Genomic DNA, 19,174 nt, shown 5'->3' with positions numbered 1-19,174 from the left:
ACCTGGAGGCTGGGTCCTCTTGTGCGGCCGGCCCAGGAGGCCGAGGGGCAGGCACTTCCTAAAGTAAAACGAATCCTCTAACACTGATGAGTTTTGATCCTGTATTTTTCAGTTTAGAAAATAAAATATTTGCCAGTTCTGACAGAATTTTTATTTTAAAGTTAATTGTATTTTAAGATATTGGCTGGCAGTATTTTATGTTATATTCAGCAAATTTTATCTCATTTTGTCCTACAAAGAAATCCGGTGATCTTTCAGGCTAACTTCTAGAATGTAACTATTCGCCCCTGTGGCGGAGCCCCTGTGGCGGAGCCCCTGTGACAGGACGTGAAGGCGCATCTGCGGCCCCCTCAGCTGCTCCTCCAGTTTCCCCTCCTGTTTCTGGGCCTCAGCTCTGTCCAGGGGCAGCTGATGCTCCTCCGTGGTGGTGGACCCGGGCGGCGGGCCTGTCACCAGTGTCCCGTTGTGGCCTCGGGGAGCCCTGCCGGGAGGAGCGGAGACCCCGCCGACGCGCTCCCTGACGTGCGCGCTCCCGTTCCCTCTGATGCGCGCCCCGCCCCTCTGGCGTGCGCACGCATCGCCCTGACGTGCGCGCTCCCTGCAGTCTGCCGGAGCTGCCTGGTGAAGTACCTGGAGGAGAACAACACGTGCCCCACGTGCAGGATCGTCATCCACCAGAGCCACCCCCTGCAGTACATCGGGTAAGCGGCCCGGGCCTCACCCCGAGCCTCGCGCCGCCCTGCTCGGCCGGCCGCCCAGTCGGTGCAGTTTCCGCCGAGGCGCTGGCCTGAGGCCCGGGGCAGATGGGGGCTGCCCTGCCAGGAGGGGCGGGGCTGAAGGACGGGGCTGGCTGCACTTTGACCCCCGAGTTGAGGTGTGTCGTGGGAGGGAGAGGCCGCTCCCAGGTCAAGACCTAGGGACGAGCCAGCCCGCTGTCAAGCCGTGCGGCAGCGGCTCTGCCCAGCGCCCTGTTCTTGTGGGTCGGACGAGCTTTCTGAGAAGCTGGTGGCTTTAGTAGCAAATTCGGAGGGTGTCGTGTCTGCTGGAGGCCAGCTGTGTTTTATGCTTCTGTGTGTGTGCACGCGCCACGCGTTCAGGTACACGGGAGTGTGAAAGGTATTTCTTGGCGCGGACCCTGGTCAGGAAAGTGTGAGAAACTCCCTTTGGCCTGGCACAGCCCAGGCTGCCTGATACCTGTTAGGACTTGAGAAGCCCAGCGGGCAGAGGGAGCTGGTCACCGAAGGATCTTGCCTGTGTCCTCCTCCTCATTTGAAATGTTCACAAGCATATAGAGCCCAAATTGAACAACGGGTTCCTTCCGGCCATGTGTCGCTTTTGCTAGCACAGACTTGTTCTGAAGTGCAAACTAGAAGCAAAATTCAACCAAAACTCCAAATTTGTGATTGTGGAGTTTATTATTGTTAAATGGAAAACGTTCGAGAATTAGACAATTGACGCTTCTGGCTAACCCACCTGTTCTGTTCTTTTTGCCAGTCATGACAGAACCATGCAAGATATTGTTTACAAATTGGTCCCAGGCCTCCAAGAAGGTAAGTGTCAGAGCATCCACCTGGACTTCTGCGTCCGCAGCACGGCCTTTGAGGGGCTTTTCTCTCCGGGGTCCTGGCTTTGGACGTCTCGCTCAGCCGGCCGGCCAGTCGGTGCCGTTTCCGCCGAGCCGCTGGCCTGGGGCCCGGGGCAGATGGGGGCCATGTGCTGGCCGGTTTCATCCATCATCACTCACACCTCCCACTTCGCTCAGGAGGCGCAGGGTAGCCTCTCACTTGTGCCGCCTGGAGGTGAGGCCGGGAACCCTGTGTCAGTAAAGTTTAACTGTAGTTAAAGTCAAATCTATGAGAGTTGAGAAGAAATACTCTGTGGTACAAATATCCTGAAAGTGGAAACGGCTGTTCTTTTTAAAACTTTTCTGCGATTCTGAACACTGAGACTGTCCTGCCCTTGTTGGGGGCAGTGACTGGGGGGGCGGGCGGGGACACAGGCCTCAGAAATCTGTTCAGTGTGAGCAGTGGCTGGTGAAGCACTGCCAGCTGATGAAAGCTAGGCACAACTTTCTTTCAAAGATAAGATACGTTAGCAATTCATTTGGGCAGTGTTTTCTCACTGCCGTGTTTCAGAAGAGGGTTATAATTTCAAGTACAGGCTTATTCAGTTAGGTCAGTGGATGTCACATCTGATCTTTAAGACACAACCTAGGGAGTGATATCGTTAAAGTCTTCTTTCATTGTTCGTAGAATTCATTCATAAAAGAAGAGTTTAAATTTCTTGAGTAAATGTAGATAAAAACAATCATATTCGGACATTTGAAGGGTTTTCTAGTACTGGGGAAAGGCAAAGACTGCAGGAAAATAAAGTGCTGACACCGTTCAAAATCGTTGCAGGATATTTGCAGCGTGCAACAGGCAAGATCCCGTAAAGAACTCGATGTATTTATGATCCAGGGTCAGGAGTTGTCAGCTTGTGGTGAAACCTGTTCACCTCCTTCCCCCGCCCTTCCTGTTGTTTCATCTGGAAACGTTGCCATTCGTTCCCCAAAGAGAAGGATTTTTCTTCAAACTCGGAGCTACAGCACCTTTGTAAACCGAGATGATAGTACTGATTCCTTATTGCATCAGGTCCTAGTGGGTGAGGCGTTCCCGTCTCTCGGGGTTTAGTTGGTCTCAGTCAAGGTCAACGCGGGTCCCCCCCTTGGCCCCTCCTGTCTCCACGTTCCTGTGTGTGTGTGGGATCAAGAGGCCCTGTTGGACTCTGGCGCCTTCCAGTGTCACTCCGCCCAGACGGGGCCCTCGCAGATGTGGTCCTGGCAGCCAGGTCCCGCAGAGCCCGTGAGGCCTGGAGGCAGCCAGGCCGCGCCCCCTGTTCCGTCACCCGCCTCCACTGATGGCAGGGAGGCCTCCATAAAGACACGCTCCCCGGCTTGGTTTCCCAAGATCCACTCTGTACAGAACAGCAGAACAAATGTGTGAAGTTTTCCTTTATTTGTTTACAGAAAATGAGCTGGTTTCCCAGCCGCTCCAGCCCCGATCAGATGGCTTTGAGCATTTACTGTTCTCAGGTTATTGCAGTTACTGTCCTTTTTGAAGTTCAAAGCCTCCTCGATCTGTGGCTGGCGGGCTCTGCCCGCTTGGCTCCCTGGAGCCGGTCTGCAGGGTCTGGGCTCACCCCTGCGGGCGGTGGTGTCTCAGGCCAGCAGTCGGCGCGTGGGGAGCACAGTGACGCGTTCTCAGTGGAGCTTTGGCTTGTGAGGGAAGAGGGCGGGTGTAAGACTCTGCCGACTTCTGCCGAGCCTGTCCTGTGCACGCGTCCCCTCGTCCTCTCCACAGGCAGCCTGTAGCCGTGATCGCCACCCTGACGTGGAAGAACCGGAGGGATTCCAGCATTCCCCAAGTTCACACTAACGCCCAAGGCAGCCTGAGCTCTGCCCCCAGTCCAGGGTGCTTTCTGGGTAGGCAAATAATCCATTCCTCTGTTTTCTCAAACTTTCGGTCCTTTGTCGCTCTTTAAAAGATCGCTGTAGTGTCCAGGTCCGTAGCAGCGGGCTGTTTTCTGAACGTGGGCTGTCTGCAGTTTCTCTGGTTTGGGGCCAGCTTGCAAAGCTGGTTTCTGAGATGGGCCCTCTCCCGGGTCCTCCAGAGAGTCCGGAGCACATTTCACCCGAGACCGAGCAGTGACCCTGGGGGCCCGGGGTGTCTGGAGGATGCCCTCCTGCTCTGCAGCCCCTTCGAGCTGCCCACCCCGCGGCAGGGGCTTCACTTCCCGCATGCGTCCTCTCGCGAATTTTGGGAAATAAAAAGTGGCTTGGCTTTCTGGATCCAGCCTGTGGCCGGTAGACTGTTCTTCTGTTCCCTTGTAGATGAAGCCTTTAAGGTGGAAGATGAGTTTTTTAGTTGTCTCTTGTTTCTTTTTGTTTTTATAATTTAGAAAAGCCCGTTTTTCCCCGAGGCAGCATCTGTACCTGTACGCTTTATCGTGACCTATTTTGTGTGACATGCCCTCGCGCAGCTGCAGCTGCTCCTCTCCGGGGTCTGCTGGGGCCCCTCCCGTTCATCCAGGCTCCTCTCCTGACCGACACTTCACGTGTGTCGTCTTTTGCTTTCACCTGGGGGAGGGGCGCGGTGAACGTTCTGTTACGAACTTTGTGGACGTGGGTGAGTGCGTGTGAGGGCTTTATTCTGGAGCAGGGCTGCTCTGCATCTGCATCTCTTTCTCTTGCCTCTTCGCGCTGGCTGAGGCAGGAGCCGGCAAACCCCTTGCCGACCAGACCCGGCCCTGCCTGTTGCGTGCAGCCCCTGAGCCAAGGGTGTGTTTCACTTTTTTCTTTTTTTTTCACTGCGCTGGGTCCTCGCTGTGTTTGGCCGTGCACGGGCTCTTAGTTTCCCTGCGGCACGTGGGAGCTTAGTTCCTGGATCAGGGATCGAACCCGTGTCCCCTGCATTGGAAGGTGGATTCTTAACTACCGGACCACCAGGGAAGTCCCCACGTTTTTAAATAGTTGGAAAAAATCAAAAGAAAGAGAATATTTTGTGACATGAGAGTTTTGCGTTGAGATGTCTCCGTCCACGGATAGTTTGCTGGAACACAGCCCCGCTCATTCAGGGACGCACATTTGTCTCACACTCGACGGCGGCTGGAGCATCTGCAGCAGGTGGACCAGCCCCGTCGGCACAAACGCTGTGGAGGCTGTATTACCAGCACCCACCGCATCGAGACAAGGGGAGAAGCGTCCAGCGTTTCAGCCATGGTGACGGGTGGGTGGATTTGTCCTTGGATTGTCATTGTCAGCCGGGGAAGCGTCCTGTTTATCTTGCGGTGACACTACATCTGTGTTAAAATAGAAAGTTATAAGATGTGTTGGCATCAGACTAAACACTCAGAGGAAAGCAACTTTTAGAAAGAATTGAAAATTTACAATGGAATGTCTCATCACAGCAGGATTTCTTCACAAAAATAAGAATAACCTATAAGGCTGCAATCAGAGTAGGTTTCTGGTTGGCTCATTTGTTGGTCACGCAAGGAAAATCACTTACTAGTGATAAGTTGGTTAAATGTTGTTTGATTGCAGCGGCTGAGGAAGTCTGTCCAGAGAAAGTGAGCCTGTTTGAGAACAGGAGCCGTGGCGGGAACCGTCGCTCAGGGAGCTGACAGTTAGGGGCAACGCCAGCCCTCGGAAGCGAGGCGGGCAGTTTGAGTGGTTTTCCTCGGCTCCGGAGTCTCCGATCTGCGCAGTGTTTATTGGGTGCGTTTGACGTGATGGGCGAATGAGCCTCTGCGCAGAGTCCACGGGGCACAACCGCAGGAGAGAGGGTTTTCCGGGAAGTTGAGAAGATGCTAATTCAGTACAACCTGAAGTGGGCTCTGTTGAGACGTGTCACAGCCGTGTTGGTGAACGTGTGTGGGGTCAGGGAAATACTTGGTTGAACAAATTAACTAAACTGTGAAAACGTTAGGTTTTCAGTGAAAGCTCATCACGATACTCATCAACCAGCAGGTACTTTGCAGAAGATACTTGGATCGTATGTCCTGAACCAGTGGTGTCCACGGTGGAATCCATTCACGCTTTGGGACGTAATCATTTGTGTGAATTTTTGTCAGAGTTAAAAGCTGAGTACCCCGACTTCCCTTATCACAGCCGCACAATATTTTGATGCCTTGGCGGTGGTAAGTTTTTTGTTGTGTGTGTGTTTTTTTGTTTTTTGAGGTTTTTTTGAGCTAAGGGCAGATTGAAGTTTTTCTGAATGAAAAGAAACACCTTTAACAACGTCACACCGAATGGCTTTGGAAATTTGCTTTTGTTAAAGACCTGATAATGTTCCTTGATGAATCCAGCCTAATGTCATAAGGAGAGCAATACTGAAATGCAAAACCTGCAATGTGGGAAGTTTTCAACAACTAACGTCTCTTGAATTGCAAGCCCCATCCAGCTGCCGTGCAGACGCCCCGGGCTGTCGGCAGCTCAAGGGGAGCGGAGACCACCCCCTAGACTCACAGCAGACCTGTTTGCAGAGCCCCAGCAAACAGCTCTGGTGGAGTCCGGGGCCTGGTGCAGGTGAAGCAGCTTCCGTGTTTCAGAATCCATATAGCTGTGCAGTCGAGGGGCATCCGCCTGACCTCCACTGGGAAGTGATCAGTCTGTGGAACAAAGGCAAATCCCAAGAGAAGAATCTAATAGAATTCCCTCAGCGCCTTCTGAGTGATGACTGCTCTGGACTGAAGTCAGTATTTCTGTGTGCAAAGACATTTTCAAGGTGAAGTATGTAAGATCTCCTTACAGATGAACACGAGCGCTCAGTTTTGGCGCTAAGCAGCGCGCACTTTTTACCCCACTAAACAAACGTCATCCGCCGCCCGACAGGCGTCCATTCTTCTCGTTAGTGGCCGCGCTGTAAAGTTCGTGCTCGGGTATTACTACTGTGTCTTTAACTTCGTGACTTCAGGTTTCTGGTGCCTCACCTAAGGAGCTTAGGAGTCTCCACTCGTCCCAACGACAAGTAAAAGGCAGAACGCACTGAACAATCAGCCGTTCTTACATTGTAAGAGAGGAGGGTGCAGGGCCAGCCGCTGCCCCCGAGATGGGGGACTGACCACAGACGCGGGGGCACACGGCTGCCTGCCACAGACTCAGGACTGGAAACGCCCAGGAACCAGAGCCTGGGCAGGAGAGACTGGTCTGTGACTCAGGGGTCACTGAGGCTCCTGGTGGACAAGTCCAAGAGTTGAGACCTGCCCGGGGGCTGTCACAGCGGGCCTCGCGATGCTGTGAGGTTCGTCTCTGGGAACTCGACCAGGTTCCCCCAGCAGGGGAGGGGAAAGAAATGCCCCAAGCCCTGGGCACATCTGAAGAAGACCTGACCTCTGGGGACCCAGTTAACCACAACCGTGCCTGCTGGGCTATTGTCAGAGCAAAACTGGCCTGGGGGCAGGAAAGACCCAACTTCAGCCACCTTGTCCCGCCCGAGTGGGGAGGAACACCTGAGAAGCACGAGCGAGGTTCACAGTCCAGAGGCTCAGGCTCGCCGAGGACAACCGTGGTCAAGGCTGTGGGGTGTCCCGTCCCCGCCACCTCACCACGACAGCACTGAGGCCTGTTCACAGCAGTGCCTTTTACCCAGTGTCATGTCCAGCTAACAAGAAAAAAACGACGAGTCATGCTAAAAGGCAAAAAACAGAATCTGAAGAGATGGAACACACATCAGAACCAGACATGGCAGGGATGTTGGAATTATCAGACCGGGACTTAAGACAACTGTGGTCAACGTGCTGAGGGCTCTAATGGATAAAGTAGACAGCATGCAGGACATAAGGGGAATGTGAGCAGAGAGGTGGAAATCCAAAGGAAGAACCGAAAAGAAACGCCAGAGATCAGAGCCCTGCAGCAGAAATGAAGGTTGCCTTTGACGGGCTGATTAGAGTGGACACGGCTGAGGAAGGAACCTCTGAGCGAAAGGACATCTCGACAGAGTCCCTGAAAACCCAAAAGCAAAGGGAAAAGGCTGAAAGAACAGAACATCTAAGGACTGTGGGGTGAAGGTGTGACATAATGGGAAATCCAGAAGGAGAAGAGAGAGAAGAACAGAAGAAATACTGAAACATTTTAACTGAGAATTTCCCCAAATCAATGTCAGACACCAGACCACAGATCCAGGAAGCCCAGAGAACACCCAGCAGGACAAATGCCAGAGTAATTACACCTGGGCATGTCGGTTTCAACGTACAGAAAGTCAAAGATAAAGAAAAAAGTCCCGAAAGGAGCTGGAGGGGAGGGGTACACTTTACCTACAGGGGAACTGAGATAAGAATTACATCTGACCTCTCCTTAGAAACCTTGCAAGCAAAGAGTGAAGTGAGATATTTACAGTGTTGAGAGAAAAACCAGCAGCCCAGGATTCTGTACCCTGAGAAATTATCCTCCAGAAGTGAGGAGAAATACTTTCTCAGACAAAGAGAAATTGGGGAATTTGTTGCCAGTAAACCTGCCTTCTAGAGATGTTGTTAAAAGAAGTTCTTTAGAAAGAAGGAAAATGATAAAGGTCGGAAACTCAGATCTACTAAGGAAAGGAAGAGCATCAAAGAAGAAATAAGTGAAGGTAAAAGAAAGACGCTTAACTTTCTTATTCTTCATTTATCTAACAGATAACAGTTTGTTCAAGATAATAATGGCAGCAATGCACCCGATATGTACGCCTGTGTACATATTGTATTGAATATATATCTATTTCAGTTTCCTCAATAAAAATTCTGTTCTCTCTTCTGTTACGTAAGTACTGATGAAATGTCTCAGTTTTGATGTTCAGCTTACAGAGCCCCAGATATTCGCTGTCTGTGCTTCACAGCAGCGTCTGCCAGCCCCGGGCTAGAACTCTGTGATGTGGGACCCGTCCTATTCCTGACCCCGGGGAGGTGCTCAGTCTCTGGCCCGCAAGCCTGAGGTCGGCTGCAGGCTCCCGCGTGCCCTTCATCAGGCGCGGCTGCTGTTTGTCAGGGGTGGATGTTGGATTCCATCAGATGCTGCTTCTGCACCTGTTGTGATGATCCCGAGGTTTGTGGTGCAGTGGAGTACATGTGCCCAGGGCAGTGTTACTTTTTATAAGCCTTTCCTCAGTCCCCTGAACTCACACATCCTAGTCTTACCACTATCATAACTTTCACCCCAAGATGAGGTCATGTTTTGTCTATAATGTTCTCATAACAGTTTGTTGTAGAGCTGCCCCGCATCCGTAAATATGATCTGTGTCATCTTTTCTGTTGGCTGCAAAGTATCCACTGAATAAATGGCCCACTCTCTTACCCCAGCATAGCAGATAAGTTAGATGTATCTTGCGTGTCAGCTGTCAGTAGTGGATGATAGTGGTATCTCCAGTGTGGTGTTGAGAAGGGTTCTGAGGCTCTGTGGCCCTGTCTGGAAATGTCTTCTGGGACAGAATGAGTCTGGCGGGGAGTCAACTCTTCTTTTTTTTAAAATAAATTTCATTTTATTTATTTAATTTTTGGCTGCATTGGGTCTTCGCTGCTGCGTGCGGGCTTTCTCTAGTTGTGGTGAGCGGGGGCTACTCTTCGTTGCAGTGCGCGGGCTTCTCATTGCAGTGGCTTCTCTTGTTGTGGAGCACGGGCTCTAGGCGTGCGGGCTTCAGTAGTTGTGGCACTCGGGCTCCGTAGTTGTGGCTTGCGAGCTCTAGAGTGCAGGCTCAGTAGTTGTGGCACACGGGCTTAGTTGCTCCGCGGCATGTGGGATCCTCCTGGACCAGGGCTCGAACCCACGTCCCCTGCATTAGCAGGCGGATTCTTAACCACTGCGCCACCAGTGAAGCCCCGGGAGTCAGCTCTTCTGATTGGCCCAGTCCACGTTGTCAGACACTTAGCATTTAGGTTGTTTCTGATACTTCACTGTTGCAAATAAGGTTTTATCTTCTTATGCCCTTACCGGGTTATTTCCTTGGGATACATCACTAGCAGTAGGGACTTTTGGGTCAGCAGTTAAGTTTTAAAATATTTTTTATGTATATGCTGAGGTACTTTCCTGAAAAGTTATGCCAGTTGACATTTCTACACCTGTGTATATCTGACATTGAGTATTGTTATTTTTCAATCCTTTTTCATTCTTGTAGGTGAAAATTAAAGAAATGGAAATTAAAACCAGGTACAGGCAGACCTTGGAAATACCACAGGTTCGGTTTCAGACCGTCGCAGTAAAGCGAATGTCGCAATAAAGTGAATCACACAGATCATACACAAGTGCATGTAAAAAAGTTATGTTTACACTATACTGTGGTCTATTAAATGTGCAATAGCATTATGCCTAAAGAGCAATATACATCTTTTAATTAAAAATACAAAACAAAAAAAACAATTAAAATAGTAACATCAAAGATCACTGATCACAGAGACCATAACAAATAGAACAATAATGGAAAAGTTTGACGTACTTCGAGAATTACCAAAACGGGACCCAAAGTGAGCAGATGCTGTTGGAAAAAGGTGCCGACAGACTCGCTTGACGCGGGGCGGCCACAGACCCTCACTGCGTCCCGAGTGCAGTGTCTGCCCGTGTGTGAAGCGGCATCCTGTCCACCTGTCAGGTGAGGAGTCCCTCTTCGCGTTCATCAGGGGGGCTGTTACCTGCAGACCCTGCCCTCCCTGAAGGACAGACAGGAACGGGCTCCCACCACCAGCAGTGCGTTTCAGGGCTTCATTCCTCTGCCGGCATTTCTGTGACTGTTTAAGGGAAATATTTCCTTTCAAGCTGATCCCAGATTTACAGACTCGTGGTTTCGCCGTCTTTGGTTCCAACGCCCCCGGCTCTGGGCTGGCCTGCGCCCATCAGTTCAGTTCTGAGAGGCCTCCCTCTTTCCGTCCGAGTCCGCTGCCTCACACTTTTACTTTTTCCTGCACAGTCAGATATTTTGGAGTGTCTGTGTGGGTCCAGGAAGCGACCAAGGCATGTTCCTGGCCCTTGCGGAGCTCGTGGTGTTTAGGCGAGACAGACGTGCAGGGGAGAGGTACCACCGAGCTTTCCTTGGTCGCCTGCACATAAATCTTTTTCACAGCGTGACTTACACGTTATTGGTTTGAGCAGCTTGGGTTTAAATTTCCTTTGCTACCTCCCGTGTGGCCCTGGGCGGTGACCGTTGCTTCGTTACGTGCGTGTGAACTGTACATCAGTAGCCACCTTGTGTCACGGAGTCGGCCCTTCCCAGGAATGTGCGAGGGTCCAGCCTGGACCAGCTGTCCTCTCGCCGCCCGGCCCAGTCCCCAGTCAGTGGTTGGAGGCCGACGGCCAGGGCAGGAGGCCGCGTGGTGCCCGTCGTCCCCGTTCAGTAGGGACCCTTCCCCTGTGGAGGGCGGCTCCGTGCCTCCAGGACTCAGCGAGCTGTGACCGCCAGCCACAGACGCCAGGGAGTACTGGTTCCCCCCCCCCGTCGGGCACACCTAGGGGCGGCCACAGCAGCGGTGGGGACGGCAGCCCTGCCTGGGAGGGGCCCGCAGGGCTGTGAACGCGCATCCGGAGAACCGGCAGCGCCCCCACTTGGGGGGCTCAGGCCCCGACCCGGGACGCGCCCCACGGCCCACAGCTGGTAGCTGCTGCAAAATACGAGGGGGCACGGTCCAAAGCTGTTATCTTCTCACGAGTAGAAGCCTTCAGACTTTTAATCCAAGCCTTCAGTTTTCTTCATGTGATATTTGTGAGCAGAATTTTAATGTGATCCATTGCCTACTTAAGATTAAGGATTATGTATTAATTTTTAATAGCGGAAATGAGAAAACAGAGGGAATTCTACCACAAATTAGGCCTGGAAGTGCCTGGAGACATCAAGGGGGAGACCTGTTCTGCGAAACAGCACCTAGATTCCCATCGAAATGGTGAGTGAGCTGGGTTTTATTTGCTAGACCTTTTCCTAAGAGCCCCTTGTGTCCCTCCACTCCCCACACAAGTCCTTGACAGAGGTGTGGGCAGGCGTCAGTGTCACTTAGGTGGTGCTGAGAAATGGCGTCTCCGACCGAGGGGTTACGTGGTGGGCCAGTGAGAGGAAGCCTGAGGGGGTACCCGAAGGTGCCTGGAGGTGGGGTGTGGAGGGAGCACGGGCATGCAGACGGCGGGCCTCCCAGGGCTCTTCTCCCGTCTTTGTCTGTTTTCTCACAGAATGGCCAAACTCCACTTTGGCTATGACGTAAAATTAATGGTGCTTTAGAATCTGTACGTATCATAACAACTTATTTGAATCTTTGACGCCGTGGACCACACAGATTCCAAAACCCCTTTAGTCCGCCGTGTGCTTTTCTAACAGTGTGAGCAGCAGGGAGAGGCTTGGCTGTCGGCCTGGGAAGCGGGGACTGCAGACTGTGCGAGCTCGGGGCCCCCGGGGAGGCGAGGCCAAGAGGCAGCTAGGGAGCCAGGAATCCCGCCTTTCCCTAGGTGGGGTCTTAACATTTAAAGCCGTGCCGGAACAGTGAGAGTTCGGGGATGGCTCGCTGCCTGGCGTAGTTGAGGTGCGAGGCGTCGGTGGTGCTGGGCTGGTGGGGCGCCTCTGCCCGGACACGTGCCACTGGCCCCGAGGGCGCAGCGCGTAAAGCACCGTGGAGAGCAGCGCTCCCCCAGCTCTCACGTGTGCAAACTCTTAATACAGTGGGTTTTTATAGCGTTTATAGTTAAAAAACAACGGTTTAACACTTTGGATTCAAGACCCAGTATTTTCTGTTTTTGCTAAAAGGAGAAACCAAAGCGGATGACAGTTCGAACAAAGAAGCGGCAGAAGAGAAGCAGGAGGAGGACGGCGACTACCACAGGAGCGACGAGCAGGTGGGCGCTGCCTCGGCCCCCGCCCTCCCAGGGGCGCTTCTCGTTTAACAGAAGGAGGCCGAGGGCGACAGACAGTACAGACGTTAAAACGTCAGCAACTTTCTTAGTTTTTCCTTCCAATTCCTTCCTTTACTTACCTTTCTTTCCTTTTTTTTGGCCGTGCCGCGTGGCTTGTGGGATCTTAGTTCCCCGACCAGGCCAGGGATCGAACCGGGGCCTTTGGCAGGGAGAGCACCAAATCCTAACCACTGGACTACCAGGGAATTCCCATTCCCTTCTTTTTTTAATTGCCAAAGTAATGCATACTCACTGTGGAACATTTTAGGTATAAAAAGTTTAAAGTTCAGCCTCCACCCGCCGTGGGTATCTTCAGCTCCCCCCGACCCCAACCCCGGGTTGTCCTGTGGAGAATGTGGGGCAGGCATCTTCCATGCAAAATAAGGTGAGAATGTAACCTTGAGGGCGCTATTCATATGTCACTTACTACATTATCAGATGAAAAAAGGAAAACTAAGTCATCACAGTGATGCTACAGAAGAGTTTGATAAAATCCCGTATCCACGTCTGTGGGTCTTTTTATTAGGGTACCTTGACTCGACAGCTACGGCAGTCGTCACACTTCATGATGGAACAGAGGTGTCTCGTGAGTGTCAGAGCAAGAAAATGTCCCTTCTCAGCTGTCACTCAGCATGAGTTGGGGGATCCAGCCCAAATAGTTAGGAGACGGGAGAACGTGAGCCGGGCGCGCCGTGGCTCTCAGATTACACGTCTTGTGACGTGGCACCTCGGACAGCGCAGGGAAACTGTTCGTTCGGGTGATGGGACCAGTGTGTCATAGTCAGACGCTGTGGGCGGCCTTGTTCACATAACTAATAAAAGCGCTGAGGCCGCCTAACGAGAAATGTGTGAGGCTGAAACAAAGACACGCTCTTCTTATGGGAGAACGTAAGAGAAAACCGAACAGTTGGATGTTTCTGGATGGAAAGTTGGTGTCGAGTTCTCCCCAAATTAATCTCCGTGGTTGTGACTTTAACCGTTTATTATGAATAGGAATTTAACCAGTGGCGTCTGAGCCTCATCTGGGAGAGGAAAAGCTCGGGAATAGCCACGAAAACTTAGGGCCATTGGCTGGGTCAGGGTATACATGTAGCATAGCTACCCACACACACATTTACGCAGACGGACACCTCGGGAGACACTGCGGTGCGGTACCAGACCACTGTATAGCGCAAGTTGTGAATTTTGGGGGTTTCCCAGCGCGCATAAAAGTTACGTGTCCGCTGTGCAGTAGTATGTTTAGTGTGTAGTTTCGCCATGTCTAAAAAACAACGTACATCGCTTAATTAAAAGATACTTTATTGCTAAAACTTGGTCATCATCTGGCGACACAGGGCTGCCACAAATCTTCAGTTCATAAAAAACGCAGTGTCTGCAAAGCACAATAAAGCAAGGTCTGCTCATATCCACCTTTCTATATATATATACATATTCTAATCAGTGCATATATATTTAATAAGTAAAACATGAAGATGTGTACACTTATATTTATTAAAGACATAATTAAATGGTGTGGTTTAGGTATAAGAATGGAATAACGGAACCTTAATTTTCCAGTTTATATGCTTGTGTTGCTAAAACATTTCCACAAGCATCACAGGAGTAGAAGCGCGTCTGTGTGGAATGCTGGGTGTGCTGAGATGCGTTTCACGTGAATGGAGAGAAGAATAAACATTGGGGTGAAGGGCGCCCCTCTGGGGCCCACGTGTCCCCTCTCCTGGGCTCTGATGAGTTACCTCTTGTTGGACTTGGAGGCCCCGCGGCATCTGGGGTCGGAGCTGCCGGCCCGGCCCTTCCAGGCACAGGGTGGGCCCTCTCGCTTAACCCCTGCTCCGTCAGTGTTCAATCTCCAGTGTTCGTGTTTATCGTTACTAATATTTCCCTTTTCTTTTCTACCCCAAATGTGCCAAAGATTTGTCTATTTGATCGGTTGCTTTCAAGAGCCAGCAGCCTGCCCGGGGGGTGGGCCCCACTGCATCCCTGTGGGGCGAGAGTCAGTGCCAGGCTGAGCGCCGCGCACCTGGTCTGTCACTGCTCTGAGCCGCGTGCTCTCGCCAGATGGCTTCCAGTAACCAGGACGTTTCCTCAGACGTTCCCCTTCCTCAGGAGCGCACTGTTTCCCCCGTTCGGAACTTGGCAGGATCCCTGTCCTGGGGAGGTCAGGGCTTTGGGAGCCCGTCTCTGCTACCATCCTGTGTCTGGTGTCCCACCTTCTCCTCCCACTCGGGGACCCTGCTCTCCACGCTGCCTCCTGGGACCCTGAGCCCCTGGGCTTCAACTTCAGACCCCTTCACAGCTGTTCTTCCCTTTTTCAAATAAGTTGTTCTGTTGTTACTTTAGTTCCAGGCCACTCCTCCCGAGAGCCTGCCCCCTCCATCCTCCAGGGCAGCTGCAGGCCCACCGGGCAGGGCCAGCTCCTTCCTCCTCAGCCTGTGTCGGGGGTGGGCTGCTGTTGATTACACAGGCGGTTTCGAGCGTGGGGTTGACCCCCCCACCTGCTGCCGTCCCCCCGCCTCCTCTCCGGCATCGGGACCCTGGCGGCCTATCTGCTCCTGGCTGTCCCGGGCCTATTCCTTGCAGGACACTCTGTCCTTCCGGTGGCTTCGTCCACGGTGGGGCTCAAAGGGTCTGTGCTTGGGAGTCTGTTCAGCCGCCTGTTCGGCAGTGTCCCTGCCGCCCGCACCGTGGCTCCCTTGGGAATCAGGTGTCCTGCCGCCGGGAGGGGGGCGCCCGGTCGGTCGGCACCTGGCCTGCCCTTCCCCAGGACGTGCCACGCGCTGCCCGCGAGGACCCCCGCCCTGTGGGACTGAGGCGCCCTGGGGTCGGGGCGCTCGGAGCCACGGGGCGGGGACGCACCAGGGGCTCCAGGCGTGGGGCGTGGGAGGAGGGGAGAGGGTGGGCCGGGCCGGGAGCAGGGCCTGCCAGGCGGGGAAGAGCCCCGGAGCGTGGGCAGCGCGCGGCACAGGCTGTCAAGCGCTCAGCCCGGGAAGGGTTAGAAAGCAGCCGCGGGACTTGCTGGGCTCTCCAGAGACTGTTTACTGAGCGGGTATCCCAGCTGGGTGGTATGATGTAGCCACAAACCACAGAGCCCAGGGAACAGGTGTCTTTCTGCAGCTCCCTTTTCTCAGGTAAAATTATACTTTTGAGTTTTTCTGAGGTGCGTCATGTAGCCGCTTCCTGTAGGTGCCGTGTGACATGGAACAGCTGTAGGACCGGCAGTGTGTCCCGTGTCGCGTGCATAGCACACGCCGCGGGGTGAGGATTCCACTGTTTTCTGTCTGATGCTCTGATTATTCCAGCCCTCACGGACTCCTGGGTGCTGGCCCCAGCCTCCCCGGGCACGTCCTCCACGCGCTGCCCGTGCCAGACTCCCTGGGTTCCGCGGGTCGTTTCCTTTCCATCTCCAGCTCCCGGGGAGGCGGGTGTGGCTCTCTCGGTTTCTTTACATGCAGATCGCGTTCTGTGTCCGTGGGCCTGTGTGTTGGGTCTTTTGGCGTTTTCTCAGTCATTCTGCGGGAATTGGCCTACACCTTTTTCATAGGCATTTGTTTAGTTTTGGTATCAAGGTAGGAAGTCTCAGAGCTGGGGATAGGCTCTCTTTTCCCATTTTTATTCTCTAGGAGAGTTTGTGTGAGATTAAGAGCATCAGTTTTGTTGACTCTTTGGGTTAAACTTCCTGTATAAAGCCATCAGATCTTGGTTAATTCTTTTGGAGAGGGGTAGGAAGATTTTTAACCATCAATACAAATTAAATTTCCTTAATGATTTCAGTCCTACTCAAATCTTCTGTTTCTTTTTTAGTTCATTTGATCAGTTATATTTTTTCTAGGAAACTTTCTGTTTGGACTTAGGTTTTCAACGCTTGGGGCATGAAACGGTCCCTAGAATTCTTTGCTTGTCTTCGGGCCTTGCCACCTGTGCACCTGTTTCTCCGTCTCTCTTCCTGGCGTCACAGCATGCCTCCCGCTTTCTTGGTTGTTGTTGCCAGAGGCTGAACCACTTTCTTTTCTGCCAGTCTCTCCTTCCTTCTGCTCTTTCTACATTCCCTCTTGTACTTCCTCTTAATTTCTTGAGTTGAATTTTCATATAGTTGCCATTATACTGTTTGGTTCTAAATATTTTGAAATGTTCATTGTGATTTCTTTTTGACCCACTACTTATTTTTTAAAGTATGCATTGAAAATTTTGAACATCAAATCTTACTAAAAAGCTACAGTAATCAAGACGTTTGTTTTAGGTGTTAAGGTAGACTTTTAAATCAATGGAACCAATTCTGGAGTCTAGAAATAAGCCCTTAGATTTAGGGTCATTTGGTTTTCAGCACAGGTGCCACGGCCCTTCACTGGGGAAAGGATAGTGTCTTCTTCGAGTGGTGCTGGGACAGTTGGACGGACATCCACGTGCAGAAAGATTCATTTGTGCCTTGCCTCACACCACATACGAAAGTTAGCTCAAAATATAAGAGCTAGGGCTTCCCTGGTGGCACAGTGGTTAGAAATCTGCCTGCCAATGCAGGACACACAGGTTCGAGCCCTAGTCCGGGAGAATCCCGGATGCCACAGAGCAGCTGGGCCCGTGCGCCACGACTACTGAGCTTGCGCTCTAGAGCCTGCGAGCCGCAGCTGCTGAGGCCCCGTGCCGTGGCTGCTGAGGCCCGCGCGCCTGGAGCCCATGCTCTGCAACAGGGGAAGCCGCCGCAATGAGAAGCCCGCGCACTGCAGCAAGGACCCAATGCAGCCAAAGATGAAATAAATAAAGTAAATAAATTGATTAAAAAATATATATAAGAGCTAAAAGTTGAAAACCTTTATAGGAAAACATGAGAGAAACTGTTTAGGGCCTTGGGTTAGGCCTGTAGTTCTCAGATCCAAAACCAAGAACACAACTCAGGAAATAAAATTGATAAACTGACTTCATGAAATTAAGAACTGCTGCTCGTGGGACTTGCCTGGCGGTCCAGTGGTTAGGACTCCACACTTCCACTGCAGGGGGTGTGGGTTTGATCCCTGATCGGGGAGCTAACATCCTGCGTGCCGCATGGTGGGGCCAGAAACTAAGACAAATTAAACATAAAGCAAGCAGCACTTTGAGAAAAGAAATGAAAGAACTGCTGCTCTTTGGGACCTCTCTGCTGGTCCGACGGATCGGACTCTGCTCTCTCACTGCCGAGGGCCCATGTTCAGTCCCTGGTCAGGGGCCTAACGACAGTGCAGCCAAAAAAAAAAAAAAAAAATTGCTGCTCTTCAAAGGACTCTATTAAGAAAATTTTAAAAGGCCACAGACTAGGAGAAAATACTGGCAAATCACATTTCTGAAAAGGACTTGTATCTATAATATATAACTCTTAAACTCAATAAGAAGATAAACAGTCCAATTAAGAAATTGGCAAAAGATTTCAGTAGACGTTTCACCAAAGAATTACAAATGGTTAATAGTCACGTGAAATGATGTTCAACAACTTTAGTCATTAGGGAAATGCCGATTAAAACCATAATGAAGTAGCATTTTACACTCAGCAGGATGGCTACAATCCAAAAGACAGCCGCTGACAGGCGTTGACGGGGATGTTGACAAACGGGAACTGGTCAGCGGTGCAAGGTGCTGCCGTGCACCTGAGTCTCACACCGCTTTACTGTGCGACAGAAGTCCGACGGGAAGACTGCGTCTTGTATGATCCCATCTATAGCCCGTCCAGGAGAGGCCGGTCCACAGACACGGGCCGAGGGGTGGCCGCCTGGGGTGGGGCGGGGTTGACCACCGAGGCTCCGAGAGTCTGTATGGGCTGACGGGACCGACCTCAGACTGCATGGTGGTGATGGCCGCCCACCTCTTTAAATGTACTGAAAATTCCTGAGTGGTATACTTAAAACAGATACATGTACGTTATACCGCAGTGAAGCGGTTAGAAAGTTACAAACATGCTTTATCTTGGTGCGTTTAAATAGGTAATACATTCATACAGTCCAGAGGTTAACATTGTGTGAAAGGTTTAAACGTGTTACCGTCCTGAGTTCCTCCACGTAGGTCATACTCCGTGGTCACCCCTGCGTTCACACAAACTGAGCCTCCTCGTCGGGTGACACGCCCGTAGTTGGGGAGCCTGTGCCCTCTCTACCTGGTCAGCACCTCTGACGGGCACGAGGCCTCTCCGGCTGGGGTACAGGAGTGCAGCCGGCGGCCCTGCCCGTGCCCACGCGGCTACCGGTGCTGGGTTGAGGGTTCCGTGTGCGGCTGGTTCCTGCCGGGGTCTTGGGCCTGTTGCTTTGGCCCTGGACACAGGCGCCCGTCTGGCCCGTGTGCCTGAGGCCGGCTGACAGAGACTCTGAAGCCACCCTGCGCTGGGGACTTCTCCTTCTCATCGTTCTGTCAACTTAAGTTTGCTGCTAGGTGCATTCGGCTTTAGAAATGCTCCCCATCCTTAGGGAGTTTCTTCTTATTAAGAAATCTGTTTTATGTAATAACATAGCTCTGTCTGTTTTAGTTTCGCCTGGTATTTGCCTGGTATTTCAGTTTTTTTAACATCTTTCTTAAACGTGACACTTTCTACAGCAGAGAGCTGGGGGTTTTTAAAAAATCCAATCAAAATTTATTTAACTGGCAAGTTATTTTACATTTACCACGATTGCTAGTAAAGTTGGGTTTATTTCTGCTTTAGTTTGTGCTTTCCATTTGTATTTTTTATGCCGCCTCCCTTGAGTTCCTTCTGTAGAATTAATAAATTTTATTTAATCTCTTTTTTGCCTCTGATTAGCAGGCTAAATGTCCTATTTTTATTATTTTAGTGCTAATGAAATTCTAAAATGAATG

General features: G+C 51.7%; 1 protein-coding gene across 5 annotated transcripts in view; it reads left to right on the top strand.

Moving 5' to 3' along the window:
- Positions 1-19,174, top strand: part of PCGF3 (polycomb group ring finger 3) — a 57,866-nt gene that overhangs the window by 19,846 nt on the left and 18,846 nt on the right. For all 5 annotated transcript variants that reach the window (XM_060148983.1, XM_060148982.1, XM_060148980.1 and 2 more), the window contains exons 5-8: positions 605-701; positions 1,495-1,550; positions 11,263-11,373; positions 12,222-12,310. In XM_060148983.1, the coding sequence (XP_060004966.1) occupies positions 605-701; positions 1,495-1,550; positions 11,263-11,373; positions 12,222-12,310 (353 nt within the window). The remainder of the gene's footprint in view (positions 1-604; positions 702-1,494; positions 1,551-11,262; positions 11,374-12,221; positions 12,311-19,174) is intronic.

The sequence above is a fragment of the Lagenorhynchus albirostris genome, chromosome 4 (genome assembly GCF_949774975.1).
Source record: "Lagenorhynchus albirostris chromosome 4, mLagAlb1.1, whole genome shotgun sequence".
NCBI classification, from domain to species: Eukaryota; Metazoa; Chordata; class Mammalia; order Artiodactyla; family Delphinidae; genus Lagenorhynchus; species Lagenorhynchus albirostris.
This window is presented reverse-complemented; position numbering and strand designations above follow the sequence as displayed.